Source organism: Trichoplax adhaerens, genomic scaffold (genome assembly GCF_000150275.1).
Source record: "Trichoplax adhaerens TRIADscaffold_11 genomic scaffold, whole genome shotgun sequence".
In the NCBI taxonomy this organism is placed as follows: Eukaryota; Metazoa; Placozoa; class Uniplacotomia; order Trichoplacea; family Trichoplacidae; genus Trichoplax; species Trichoplax adhaerens.
This window is the reverse complement of record NW_002060953.1, coordinates 717,693-732,868: the sequence shown is the minus strand read 5'-3', so window position 1 is coordinate 732,868 and position 15,176 is coordinate 717,693. Positions and strand designations below refer to the sequence as shown.

Sequence of the window (15,176 nt, the reverse complement as noted above, 5' to 3'; positions counted from 1 at the left end):
ATTAAAAAGGGAATTGCGGTAAGATTATCTGCCAGAGTTGTATGACTAAGTAAGGGCAAAAGTAGTAAAATTGCATCATTATTTATAAGCTAGCTCTACAATAATTATTCTTCTAGGCCCAGAATCTCCAGGATTAAGATCATATCCAAGGATTACTAAAATGACGAAAGTGAAGATAATTTTTAGTAGTCGCTGATAGAAGTGCTGGAGCACATTTAGTTATTAGATACTAAAAATGGAATGATAGTTAGGTTATTAGACAGTAAATATTCGCAATTTTATTATACTGTCAAGACGTCATGTAATTTCCAATTTCCTATTGGGGTAAGTGTTATGTTCTTCAATAATAAGATTGATAACCGCATTTTATTATTAGTTGATCGGTATTTATAGCTACACGAGGTTATACCTCGATACGATTACAATTTATACTTCGCACTACAATTAGTAACTTATCGGTCCGCCTTTTACAATGTTATCACTTACTGTATTACAAGTACTACCATACAATCATCATATACGTTGTAACGGTAATATTAAATTGTCTCTAGTTGTGTGGAACATGGTGTCAGTTCTTCCTATGTTAGCGCTATATCTGCTATTAATTATCTATTGGTGGGAATCGGAAAGATGTAGCGGTGTAAAATTGTGATAGAGGAAAAATTGAGGGAGGGAAAATTGTGATAGAGTTTTGATGTAAATATTTACATCAAAGATAGATATATAAGGAGGCTAATATAATTGTAGAGGTAGATAGATTCATTCATAGGTTAGCTTGAAGAAGACATAGATATTCTTTTGATATTATATCCGTAGTTTTTAATGCCTGTATTTTAACATCGTAATAAACTTTTTATATTAACCGAGTCTTACTCATTCTTGTGAGTTGATTGTAGTTAATATAGGGAAGTAGTATTACATACGTACATATACAGTGTTTCCTTTTATTTATGCCTTTATGGTTAACATATCGTATTTCATCTATTGCTAACTATATATATACATCAGTAAGCTTCTAATTTACTGATTTTTAGATTATCATATACTACCGCAATACTAGCTCTAACTGCTCTTATTACCTTATTTCTACGCTCAAGATGGCCTTCTACTGGGTGCTACTGGATCGTAATTTAGGAACTACAGCTTTCATATATTTTGACTTCATTGCCGTAGGTGAAATGATGTGTAGTTGCTGTGATGTACTAGTCCTGAGCAATAAACTACCAAAATTACGCTAATTTTAAAGTTACCCTGAGCCACCTTAATTTGAAGTGCTGCTTAGAAATGTGAAAGTATCACTGATTTCAAATTTGTAGTTATATGGATTTAAAATCATGTTTGTTTGTTTTTTATTTTCTAAATTACTAATTTTAAAGCCTGAGCAAAGATTGCTTTCTTGGTATCATATTTGCAACATAAAGCATCAGAAAATTTTCAACGGGGGTATTTAGCCCGGGTACACTAGTATACATGTATATTTAAACAATTTATTTATTCATTTTCTAGAATTGTTGCTTAAAAATCTAAATTATTAAAGATCGTTTCTTATCACAAGATGGATTTTTTATTAATACTATACTCATATTTAAAAGATATATAAGAAAACAAAAACAAGACAGGCAACATTTCTGTATAACTTGCATTAGATACACGTTCTGTACTTTATCATATAGTTTTGTCTCTTAGATTCTGCCTTTTAAATTAATATTTGTCCATTTACTGTATAATAATTAAGATCTGAAAGCCAAAAATTGACATTACAATACTACCGTAATGCTGATTAATGCCGTCGTCTTAGCTATCTTATCATAATTAGCAAAGGAGATCAGCACTACACATGATAAATTTTAAGATAGAGAAGAAGTCTTCTCTATCTATTCTATATCATTTTTATATCTTTTAGACTCTTTATTACAATTTAAACCATCATCTTAACTTTTATTCGACTATACGAGTATTGAACGGCATTTCAGCATCTTTAGATTTTTGGATTTAAATTATAATTATTATCAAATTGCGATTCTAGCTCATTCATACTTGTGTTATGCGGCTATTTTCGAAGGGATAAAAACAACTCGAAGGTAATTAGTAATCCATATAAATCTTGTGGTTATAGCTCAAACTTTCATTTATATGTAAGCGTAGAATTTATATTAGATAAACTTTGTACGAAAGCTTTGCATCTCTAGATTCTTCACTTTCAATTACGATTGTTACCAAATCACTATTCCGCTTTTATTACTTGTCTATAATTTACACTTTTAACCTTAAGACCTAAAGGGGAGGGGGAAATTGGATACTAGAAATTGATATAAATGTTACTATCGTAATTAAGGTTCATGAACAGATATCAATGTCATCTTATTATAGACATAAAGTTCCTGCATATTTGGCCTTGATAGAGTCAAAGTTCAGACCTGAAATTACATATTCTAAGTGTTGTCTAGCCAGAATTGTCAGCCAAATTACAAATTATTTTTTTGAAGAGTCTTACTATTAATAATAAAAAATAAGACAATTTTTTGTAAGCTATCATTCTACTTTATAGGTAATGATCAGGTCTACTCGTAAGTAGTATAGCCTGTACATCATATAAGTATGTTGACGAGGAGGTTAAAAAATTAATTTATAATCATGCATAACATCTGAAGATTGAAAGAAGAATGAAGCAACAACTTTAACTGTAGTTTTAATTCTCGTCCTAATTCGTAATTTACTCTGTACTTCATGATGGGAATTGATAGTTTAATAGTTAACTGGGTATTATATATTATTTCTTGAACTAACATAAATAATGACAGTGTTATATTACCTTGTCTACGATATAATTAAATCAAGGCCAATGTAAATTACGGTACTTTCAGAATACAGGTATTTGCAAAGATTAAGAACTGGATTTGATTCAGCATTGCCTCTAATTTCAACTTTATTATAAGCCATGCTACGTCAATGCTATGTATATGTGTATTTTCTAGAGTACTATCGCATGTCCCAAGGTATACCTACTGTTATTTAAATCTACATATGCTGCCGATGAACTCTGCATAAGCATAATCAAGTAATCAGTTATATAATGATCTAATTCTAGAAGCAAGGTCTACGTGACAGGCTTTTATTGGATTCTATTCCACGTTAGCTCAGCTTAAATTCATTCATGGTATTTTTTATGGGGCAATTTTGTTATCTTCGAATATGAGCTTTCTTAAATCGTATATTGAATTACACAACGATGGCAATTTTGAATTGAGTTTAAGAATTAGAACTATAACTTTACTGAGCATAAAGATAGGGAAATATCCCACATAAGGATCGAAAGTTTACTACTGAAACATGTCATTAGCTGAAATTACCGCCTTTATCGTCCTAATTTACTGACAAGTCGGCTATTTAAGAAGCGGGAGCATGGTAGGAGGAGCCACTTGAATGATTATAGGAAATATTAGAGTATTATTGACATAAGCAAATGTCAAAAACTGCAACATAATTGTTGAATTGTTGATGGACATCAACATTTGACCTAATAATTCATTTAGCCGTAATTATCATATGTATAAACTTTATTCTTCATTATAATAACAGTGGTTTCATTAACACAGCTTCTAATAGTGATTAAAGTACATATCGTTAAGACAACTAGAGCAGCGGTATATTACAAATCATAATCAATGTAATTAATGAGTCAGCCGCGTGGTAACACAGATCGATAATAGTTTCTGTCAGAGTGGAATATTTTTGCGAATTATTTGCAAATAATATGGAATAAGATAGACTAATTCTCTAGAGTGAAAGACAATCTCTACCTTATCTTAATACCAATTTTCATGAAGATCGCCTTTCCACAGTATACTAGTCATTATTTTTTTAGCTCTTTTGCATGAATATTACAAGTAATGCGGAAGAGATCAAGTATTAATTTCAGCCATAGAAAGTTAATTACGCAAAGTCTCTTGTAATGTAATAATTCATTTTATTTGTCCGCATTCAACTTATGCATTACGGTCTACTAGTAATTACATATTCTATCATCAGAATATATTACCAGGGGTCGTAAACAATTTTATTAAATGATATAATATTGTTCACAATAGACTAAAGATTGTTTACGATTTACTATTATTAATAGAGATAATGTGCTTTCTAAATTAAGAAAGATTGGGAAGGGTCCATAAGATTTTGATACACCAATCATTAACAGCTAATTGAGTAACAATAGATATAAGATAGTATAGAATTCTACCTGTCTGTACCATCCTCCATTTTGCCGTAAAATAGACCTATTGCCGCTAATTAGCATATTCTAGAACAGAGGGCAATCCTATTGATCTTCTCTAGTTGAATTAGTTGCTAGAATTTCTATCCAACTTGAGGTAGCAAATTCTACTTAGCAAAAAGTAAATTGAATACTTTTAGTAATATATTGCATGGCAAAAAGGTTCCACTTTTACCTTTAACCAAGCCATGGCAATCTATCATCAACTCAATTTGCTGCTATTACTTAGCTCACTTATTGGTAAGTACTAAAGAAGATTGTAGTATTATCTATGCTAGAGTAACATGACGTGAGAACTAATTGAAGCACAAGTTACTTTTCTAGCACTCTTCCACCCATGACACCAAATTTTCTTTTAATCGTTTCTTTGGTAAAAAATTGAATCATACTGTCTTTGACAATGCCATAGCTTTTTCTCGTATATTATCTCAATATTTGTGATACATTTTCTAAATTGACATCTCTATGGATGCCGCTCAAATAGCTATTGCTCCTTAGTGGTAGCATACCCTTTTAATTTTATCGTCTGTCATAACTTTTATGTACCATCTTATCTATACACTTAAACAGTGAGTAACTTGCTAGACGCCAAATAAAATATCATATTTATTTATTGCAGTATTTCTTTACTTCTATAGCTATATCTGCCTTTCAGAATTTGTTCTATGCAAATTCCATCATAACTTTGCTTAATTTCAAGCTGATCTATCTTTCTAAATACTGTAATTATGCCACAATTGTAATTGGCTTACCACGCCTTTGATAGTACTCTTATATAACTTTATGCTTAGCACGTATCTAAATGATGATTTAATTAAGAGTTTATAGAAAAATTAAGCCTAACTGATACTATCATCCACACTATTTTTATCTACAAATTAGGATATTTACTATTAACTAATCTAGTTATTAAAAAAAATATAGATAAGAATAAAGGAAAAAGAATATCTATCTCCACCATGCCGAAATTAAATCTTCACGTTACTCTATTGCTTGTAAATAAGCTATTTTCCTGTTGTTAAACCAGTAAACGATAAAATTTACTACAGCATAGGCTTCGGTTTAGTTGAATAGAGCTAGAAAGAACTGGAAATACGGTTTAACCGTAAGCTTGCTCCTAAATTAGTTGAATCTTTAGTTAAGTTTACTTATGCAGCTAAAGTAAAGTAAATCAGTTAAGAGATATAGATTGCTTACGTCATAATAGTTTCTTATTGAATGATTATGTCCTAATCTACCTCCCTTGTCCTCGTAATAGCCATATCTAACAAGAGTTGTTCCTGTGGTTTAAAATAAATTGCTCACACCAAGTAATACAATGTACAAACCATCATTGCCAAGCATTCAATTTACAGAGTAATTTAGATTTAGTCACTAATTATAATATTAACAATATTAATGAACTTGCTGTCTTTATTCTACGCGATTGCAAGCATTAGAGATTGATCCAAAGAGTGTTGCACAGGAATTATAAAAGTAGAGCCATAAAAGTTTGATTCAAGGACTTCAGCAGCGATTATAACTCGTTTGATTTTTCCATTAACTTGACTAATCGTGAGATGAACAATTTAATTATCCGAAAAATGTCACCAATTTTCTAGGCAATGACTGTTACCTAGCCTGTAGCTCTTTACTTTTATGGGCTATCTTACAGACAATGCGTAGAAGTCCATGTATAAACTTATATTTAAAATGTAGTCGATTATCTGTTTCTTTCTGGATACACTAATGGTATCATTTTTAGAATTTCCATCATTAGGCTCCTCTCTTCTCTATATTTTACGACATAATCGTATAGAGAAGAGAACATGTTGCGGACACCATTTTTTTCTGTATGAATACACTAATAGTATCATTTTTAAAAATTTCCATTTTTAGACTCCTCTTTACTCTATATTTTAGACATATATCGAGAAAACAACATATTGCATTTAAACATTATTTCTGGTCTATTAATTCTAATAGCAGTAGTTTCCTAAACATCAAACTGAAAGGTACCGGTATTTATACTAGTAATTTGTTCGACTCTGCGACTTCATTGATAAAAGAAGTTAGGAAACCTGGCAGCCCTATATCATGTATAACTTTGAAATCGAATAGCTTTGGGAAATGTGTAATAGTTTTACAAATTCAGTTATTCGAGTTTCAGTGACTATGACAATTTTACATATTTAGAATGCTGACAAATCATTTTTCCAGCTTTTTTCATGACAGTGTTCGAGTCTTTGGCTATGGAAAGTATATTATACAGTATTTATACAGTTATAATTCACTATACTACTTCTACTGGTTGATTACTTTGCCTAATAACACTCGTTTAATGGACTGAAATTTCAACACTTTGCCATGCTTGCAATCCTATCGATCACATTTTTAACATTCTAAAACACTATACAGCTGCTGTCGTCTGAATAGAATCGCACTTTGGATATAGTCTCATGCCAGATTGAGTACTGCATATTAGTAACTCCTTATGTCAATATCCTTGTATAGAATAAGCAGTAAAGAGCTTCATTACATCTAATTCTAATAAAAGAAGAAATTTTAGACAAAAACATCCGACAATAAATAGTTCAAGCCATGATCCTATCACGTGTAGAATCTCATTTCCATAACAGTTGATTATAAAAGTATAACAAAAGCGACGTATATTGTATGCAATACTTCTTGAGTGAGATAAATAGACATAAGCTCTCTTGAATAATACTTACTTATTATTATTACTATTATAATTATTTTTTGGTGTATTGTATAATTTGATGTTGAATATGGAAGATCCCACTTGTAAAGGCCGCTGTAAAGTATTCACCGCTACTAATCTAACAGCTATAGATACATTTCTGCAATGGATTCAAATATGCTCGTAACCATGTAATAGCTGGCTATTGAATTTATAATTGAAAAAACTTACTAAAATTCTCACCATATTTAGTTTCAAACATTGACTATTTCAATTGCTAAGTTATCCTAAAATGCACTAACCTCTTTATCGAGCAAAAAGTGTCGCTAGACTTAAAAATTTCAAGAAAATGACTCTTATAAATGCTGCTATTATCCTTTTTAGTTGCCATTTCAGTGGCACAGCCAATCATAGAATCGAATCTAGACTGCAATTTTGAAAATGGATTCTGTGCTTGGAAACAAAGTTTAAACGATAATTTTAACTGGACTCGTACCAATTCAAGAAGTCCTAGTGTTGGTACTGGACCAGTTGGCGATCATACGACTGGAACAGGTAAGATTCAACCATCGATTTGATATTATAACATAACCTAATTCCGAAATAGACCTACTTGGATGCTACATTCAGCGAAATCAATCATAACCACAATAGATTGATTAAAATTATAGCCAATTATGCATATCAAGATCAAATCTTTCGTTCAGATTTATGCAATAATGTCGATATTTTGTGGATTTCCTTCACTGCGGCTCAATTATAGGGCAACTGCATGCGAAATACTGAAAAATAACGACGGATATTACCGCTAAATTAGTTTAGAACTTGAAACTATTTGAGTTAACATTCATCAATTAAGCAACCTATATTATCTACTATGCATAGATATGATCAAACTTAATTTTAAAATAATATTAATGACAGAACAGGCGACTCTCTGTACATAGAATTTCAAATAATATGAAGTAATAAACATCTTTATTCCTTGCTTCCATCCAGTAAGGCCAGAATTGCAGTCTTTGAAGTAAAAACAAAAATTTACTAATAGAAACCAATAGCAACTTCCGACTGGAAATTTAGAAACACATGACATCATATAAAGCGTCAATTTAGTAAATCATACATTCTAAACTTCAATTTTGATGATATTAGGCTACTATATCTACATCGAAACTTCGTTTCCCCGCCTTGTTAACGAAACGGCTATCCTAGTCAGCCCAACCATCAATTCCAATACTAATGTTTGCTTCAAGTTTTGGTATCATATGTTTGGACAAGATATTAATAACTTGCAGGTCTTAACTACTGACCTTATGGGAGGCCAACAAAATGTAATATGGCAACGCTTTGGAACACAAGGCAATGCTTGGAGACCAGCAGCTATTACCTTAAATACACCACAAAATATTACTGTTAGTAGATCTGCTATTAAACAGTTCTAACATTCAATTCATGACTTAAGATGATTACAAGCTATAGCATGATTATTTTGTGATGTAACACTAATTCATTTAAATTTCTCACTATATATTCTATTTCATAGATTTCCTTTAAAGGGACGACAGGAACAAGTTTCAGAGGGGACATATCCCTGGATGATATTTTTCTGGCACCTTTAGATTGTCCATACTCAGGTATAATATCTATTAAGATAGTTAGGTAGTACATACTAGTTCTATCAATAAAGGTCTTTAATATTTTGCCTTATTTCGATTATAAATTGAAACAAGCTACTAACCATAAAACTTTACCAGATTACTGTGATTTCGAGGGAGGACTTTGTGGATACGCAGATTTAACCAATAATCCTAAATTTGTTTGGACTATTGGAAATGGTGGCAATTCATTCAATGGAACTGGCCCAGCTACTGATCATACAACTTTAACAGCAGCAGGTAATTTAATAATGACCTTTTTCAATCATCTTATTTGCAAAGAAATAATGACAAATAACTCAATGAGACATAAAAAATCACGTTATAATATGGCTACGTTAAAAATATAGCAATAGATAGTTAAACATGATGGCATTCTATAATGTAATAGTTTATTTTTGTTTTATCTTACCCTATCCATTATGATAGAACTGTCATCTGTTTATTACTCTATTCGATATCATTTTTGAATCATATAAACTTCTTAAATGCACGAGTAAAATTAAAATTAGTCTGTCCTCATTGACTTTCAATCTAGGACACTATATGTATGCCAGTACTATGGATCCAACACCTGGAATGAGAACTCAAGTTATTAGTGATACTTATGCTGCAACTCCAGCTAATGGAACATGCTTAGAATTTTTCTATCACTTATATGGCAATCTATCCGGTGCAATTGAAGTGAAAATCAGAAGTAACGGTGTTACCAGGGATACTATTTTTGAAAAAACTACCAATCAAGGTAATATTTGGAATCTTGGCTGGGCCACTATTATCAATCCAAATGCACCCTATCAGATCATCTTTGAAGCTGTCGTCGGAGCTGGAACTTTCGGTGATATCGCTATTGATGACATACGTTTCTTAACTGGTAAATGCCCGGTTGCAGGGTCGTGTAATTTTGAAGGATATTGCTCATGGTCTAATACTCAAGTCGGCGATCAGTTCGACTGGATAATTAATAGCGGAGGAACTCCTAGTTCCTTCACTGGCCCTACAAATGATCACACCTTAGGAACACCAGCTGGCCACTATCTCTACTTTGAAGCTTCTAATGCTGGTCAAGCTGGAGAAAAAGCCTGGTATGTTAGCGAAAAATTCGATTCAAATACTGGAAGATGCCTATCCTTCTACTATTACATGTATGGTGCCACCGTGAATACTTTAAGTGTCCTGATGCAAGAATTTGATAGTAACAATAACAATCTAAGCTTAATGACATTAGGCGCTATTTCTGGCAATCATGGAAAAATGTGGGTAAATGGCCAAGTTTTCATTCAAACTGATAATTACTATAGAATCATCTTCCAAGCTACCATGGGCCGAGCTTTTACTGGAGATATCGCTGTTGATGATATCACTTTCAATGCTGGTAACTGTACTGCAAATATCATTTCTTCATCAATAGCACCCACGGCTACCCCAGGTCCAAGTCCATTTGATTGCACCTTCGAGACTGGTCTATGCAATTGGGATGCGAGTCTGAACAATACTGTCTTGTGGGCACGAGGAAATGGAACGAAAAATAATGTTGTGGTTAAGGATCATACACTAGGATCACTTGATGGTAAGGATAAATTGCTTACTTAATTGCAATTTCAATTTCTTCGTCTACTTTTGCAAGGAAAAAATTGAACCATGTCAACATACGATCTTGCTTCTTCCATGACCGTGAAGCTTAAGTCATTTCTCTGTTCATCTTTTAGGTCATTACCTCTATGTGCCACGATTGCAGAATATGGCTTATTCCGCAAGCATTATTAGCGCTGTCTCAGTGCCATCCACATCTCACATATGCTTAGAATTTTGGTATCAAATGATTGGAGAAAATATTGTTAGCTTACAAGCTCGTTCTCAAACGACGAATACCTCGACGTTGCTATGGTCAAGGACAGCATCGGTGGGCTATGGATGGAGCCATGCTCAAGTTTCTGTCATTAATGACAATCCTTATAATATTTCCTTTGTAGCAACGGTCAATCAAGGCTATACGGGGATCGTTGCCATCGATGATATTCGAGTTCTATTGCATTCTAATTGTCCACCTGCTATCACTTGTGATTTCGAAGGAAGTAGTTGTGGATGGGTCAATACATTTGATGTTACTTTCTTCTGGATTCGAGCTACAAGTGATTTTAATATCGTCCATAGCCAAACTGGACCAAAATATGATCATACTCTTGGAACTGCTACTGGCCATTTCATGTACTTTTGGTCAGCCATTTCTTTCCTGAATGAGAAAGCACGCTTTCAAAGTCCACAATATCCAGCTACCAATGGTAATAGTTGCTTCTCATTTTGGTATCATATGCTTGGCCGAGAAGTAGGTAGTTTCAATGTCTACGTCAAGGTCGACAATAATATTGGCATGCCCATATGGACGAGAATGGGTACACGTGGAGATGTATGGCGATTTGGTCAAGCCACCGTCAATAGTGCAGGTAAACCATTTAATATGGTCATTGAAGGTACGGTTGGAAATGGATTCGCTGGAGATATGGCTTTCGACGATATCTCATTAGTCAGTGGTTCATGCCCATCATCTAATGTTTGTACCTTCTCATCGCTTTGTACATGGATTAATGCTGCTAGCCAAGTGACTGACAAATGGACAGTCATACCAGCATTCCTTGGCTCAACATTTGCTGGACCGACATTAGATAATACGAATGGAGGTACATCTTCCGGCCAATATGCAGTGGTCAATATGACAGCGTCTATGAGCCAAAATTCATCAGCACGCTATATAAGCGATGAACAATCTCCAACAGCTGCATCATGCTTTACCTTTTCCTATCAAATGTATGGTAATTCTCCCATGCTCAATGTCTACTTACAAGAGCTGTATACAGGCACTCCAATCACTAAAATTGTTGGCCAAGTACAAAATGGAACTAGTTCATGGACAATGGGTCAAGTAAGCATTACTGCCTTAGCAGAATATCAAATTATTATCGAAGCTGTAGTAGCTGCTGGCACTCAAGGGACATTCGCTATTGATGATTTGCAATTTAACTTTGGCAATTGTTCAGGATCTACATTACCTGCTCCTTCTATTTCTCCTGTCGCTCCACCCACGAATAGCTGGGGTTGCAGCTTTACTTCCGGAACATGTTACTGGTCTCTCCTTAAAAATACAACAGCCCAGTGGGTTAGAACACGTGGATCGCTTACTTCTACAGGGCCCTCCAATGATCATACTACGGGTTCAGGTAAATTTTTAATCTATCCATGTTATAGCCAAGTTCTATATTCTCCTTGGAGTAGTCATCACCAATGCCAATACGTCTTGAGCTATTTCCAAAAAATGAATGTCCAATAATGTCTTCTTTCTTTTCCCGTAACTCTAGGCTTTTATTTGTATGTACCGAATAAATCCTATCCAGTCAATGCAACTGCCGTTGTACAAGGGCCAACGATTACTCCAACTACTGCGTTATGCATGAGCTTTTACTATCATATGTATGGACCAAGTGTAGGTACATTACAAGTTTATGGCCATGCAACGCAAGATACCCTCATTTTTCAAAGAAGCGGCTCACAAGGCAATTTATGGAGACATGGACAAGTTACTGTATCAAGTTCTAGGCCATTTCATACCAAATTTGTGGCTAGCATCAATAGCAATTATTACGGAGATATTGCAATCGATGATATTAAATTTACCCCTGGATTTTGCGCTCCCTCTAAAATGTGCGACTTCCAGAGTGGTAGTTGTGGATGGTTTACAGCACCTGAATCCGATATACCTTGGTATCGAACAAGAGGATCAACATCATCCAATTTTACAGGCCCATCCATCGATCATACCACATTATCCCCACGAGGTTGGTATGCCTATGTCGAAACTTCACGTCCATATATTGCTGGACAGAAAGCACGATTACAAAGTCCGTTCTATCCCCCAACCCCATCCAATGGTGAATGCTTAACATTTTGGTATCACATGTATGGTGCCCATATTGGCCAACTCAATATCTATATTAAGCAAAATAATCAACTTGGCAATGCAATCTGGAGCCGTGGCACCAACTTTGGCGATAAATGGATATACGGTAGTGTCACCATTAATTCCAACATGACTTATAGGATTGTCTACGAAGGTATCGTTGGAATAGGCTTCCGAGGTGATATGGCATTAGATGATATTTTAATCGATAATTCTGGGCCATGTCCACCTCCAGCTAATTGCAATTTTGAATCATCGTTATGCCGAAAATCATGGGTTAATGATGCTAATAATAATTATAATTGGATTCTTGGCAAACCAAGTACTAACACCGTATATAAGGGACCACCAAGAGATCATACATTCAATACATCATCGGGTAGTTATATGGTTGTTGATCAAGCATTTGCAACAGCTGGTCAACATGCTAGATTAATCAGCAGAGCTACTCTTCCACCAACCCAAGGAATGTGTTTAACCTTTTACTATTGGTTTAACAATGCATCATCATTTGTTTTAACAGTGAATCTCAGAACAGGTTCGACAGATCATCCTGTTGGACAATTACAAGGTATTTATCAAACCAATGGATGGCAAATGGCGTCTGTTAACGTTCACAGTTCCTTCCAGTATAAAATTGTTTTCGATGGTGTACTTGGAGTGGCAAGCTCTGGCTATGTTGCTCTTGATGACATCATGCTGATGAATGGACCTTGCCAAGGAAGTAATATTCCAACAGTCCTTCCACCAACACCGACAACCATTTCTACCGGGTATGGATGCAACTTTGACAATGGCACATGTGGCTGGATGCAATCAACCAATGATATCTTCAATTGGACTCGTAATGATGGCCCAACACCAAGCTTTGATACTGGACCATCTACAGATCATTCTGGCACTGGCTACTACATGTATATAGAGACATCATTCCCACGCCGTTTAAATGATAATGCAAAACTTGTTAGTCCTGTTATTAACGCGCTAACATCCAACCTACAAAATTATTGCATGATATTATGGTATAATATGCATGGAGCATCCGTTTTCCTACTAAATATCTATACTCGATCAGTAAGCGAAAGCAGGTCTGTTCTTCTATGGACTAGAGGAGGAGAACAAGGACTTGATTGGAAGTATACAGCTATTCCCTATCAAAGTTCGACTTCGTTCCAATTTATTATCGAAGGTGTAGCTGGTAGGGACTATCGCGGAGATATCGCTATCGATGATATCACTATTAGTAATACTACATGCCCTGTACAAGACGTTTGCACTTTTCAGAATGACTTGTGTGGATGGCGGCAAATTACAAATGATCAATTCAATTGGACATTAGGTAGTGGTAATACACCAAGCGATCAAACTGGCCCAAGGACGGATCATACAACTGGTACTGCCCTAGGGAAATATTTGTATATCGAAACTTCATTGCCAAGACGTCCAGATGATCGAGCACGCATTATTAGTCCAGAAATTTCACCAACTATTGCTCGACCAAAATGTTTAAATTTCTGGTATTTTATGTTTGGCCAAACGGTTGGTAGTTTATCAGTTTATATCATTAAAAATAACATTATTAGCCAGCCTATATGGACAGAATCAGGTAATAATGGAGAAAGGTGGTTGCCAGGTCAGGTGCCGCTCGATAGTAATATGCCGTTTAGAGTAGTGATTGAAGGAACTGTTGGTCAAGGCTACCTTGGTGATATCGCCATTGACGATGTGGATATCAGCAATGTCCCATGCCAGACACCAGGAAATTGCAATTTTGAAAACGGCTTGTGCACATGGATTAATGATCGAAATACCGATCAATTTGATTGGATTCAAGGACGAGGAAGTACACCATCATTTAATACTGGCCCAACAAGTGATCATACCTTAGGCAATCGATATGGCACTTATCTCTACCTTGAAGCTTCTAGTCAACAACAAGGTGATGTTGCACGCTTGATTAGTCAAAAATTCCCACCAACAACTTCCCGTTGCTTCAGTTTTTGGTACCATATGAGTGGAGCAGCTGTTGGATCATTGTCGGTATACGTCGATCAGGGAGAGAATAAAATACTTATTGGACACTTAAATGGCCCTCAAGGTAATCAATGGAAGAATGGCAAAGCTACAATTAGCAGTTTTGCTCCTTATAATATCATTATCGAAGGCAAGCGTGGTGTAACATTTTCTGGTGACATTGCAATTGATGACATCACCTTGACAGGAGGTGCTTGCACTGGTACTGTGCTGCCAACATCTGTTCCAACTCCACTTCCAACTTTCCCTGCTGGTGAATATGGTTGCGATTTCAATCAATCCTACTGTCGATTTACACAAGCAAGCTCATCCAATTATAACTGGACATTAACGAAAGCTGGTGCTACGGTTACTTATGGCCCCAAGGCGGATCATAAAGGTACTGCAGGTTCTTATGTTTCTGTCAGGACATTATCTACTGCTAACGCTACTGCAGTTCTACAAGGACCTAAAGCTAGTCCAACTGGTAGGACTTGCTATAGTTGGTGGTATTACATGTGGGGATCCAATGTACAGACATTAAATGTCTACTTGACTTCTTATGTCAATAATACTAAAGTACGACAATTAATATGACTCGAAGCG

At 34.9% G+C, this 15,176-nt stretch overlaps 1 protein-coding gene across 1 annotated transcript in view; it reads left to right on the top strand.

Moving 5' to 3' along the window:
• Positions 1–4,458: 4,458 nt before the first annotated feature.
• The window catches only part of TRIADDRAFT_59473 (uncharacterized protein), a gene marked incomplete at both ends in the record, with an annotated part of 59,738 nt that continues 49,020 nt past the window's right edge, over positions 4,459–15,176 (top strand). Inside the window, 8 exons of the mRNA XM_002115558.1 lie at positions 4,459–4,510; positions 7,335–7,505; positions 8,103–8,362; positions 8,494–8,584; positions 8,705–8,845; positions 9,144–10,175; positions 10,315–11,820; positions 11,959–15,149. Coding sequence (XP_002115594.1) covers positions 4,459–4,510; positions 7,335–7,505; positions 8,103–8,362; positions 8,494–8,584; positions 8,705–8,845; positions 9,144–10,175; positions 10,315–11,820; positions 11,959–15,149 — 6,444 coding nt within the window. The remainder of the gene's footprint in view (positions 4,511–7,334; positions 7,506–8,102; positions 8,363–8,493; positions 8,585–8,704; positions 8,846–9,143; positions 10,176–10,314; positions 11,821–11,958; positions 15,150–15,176) is intronic.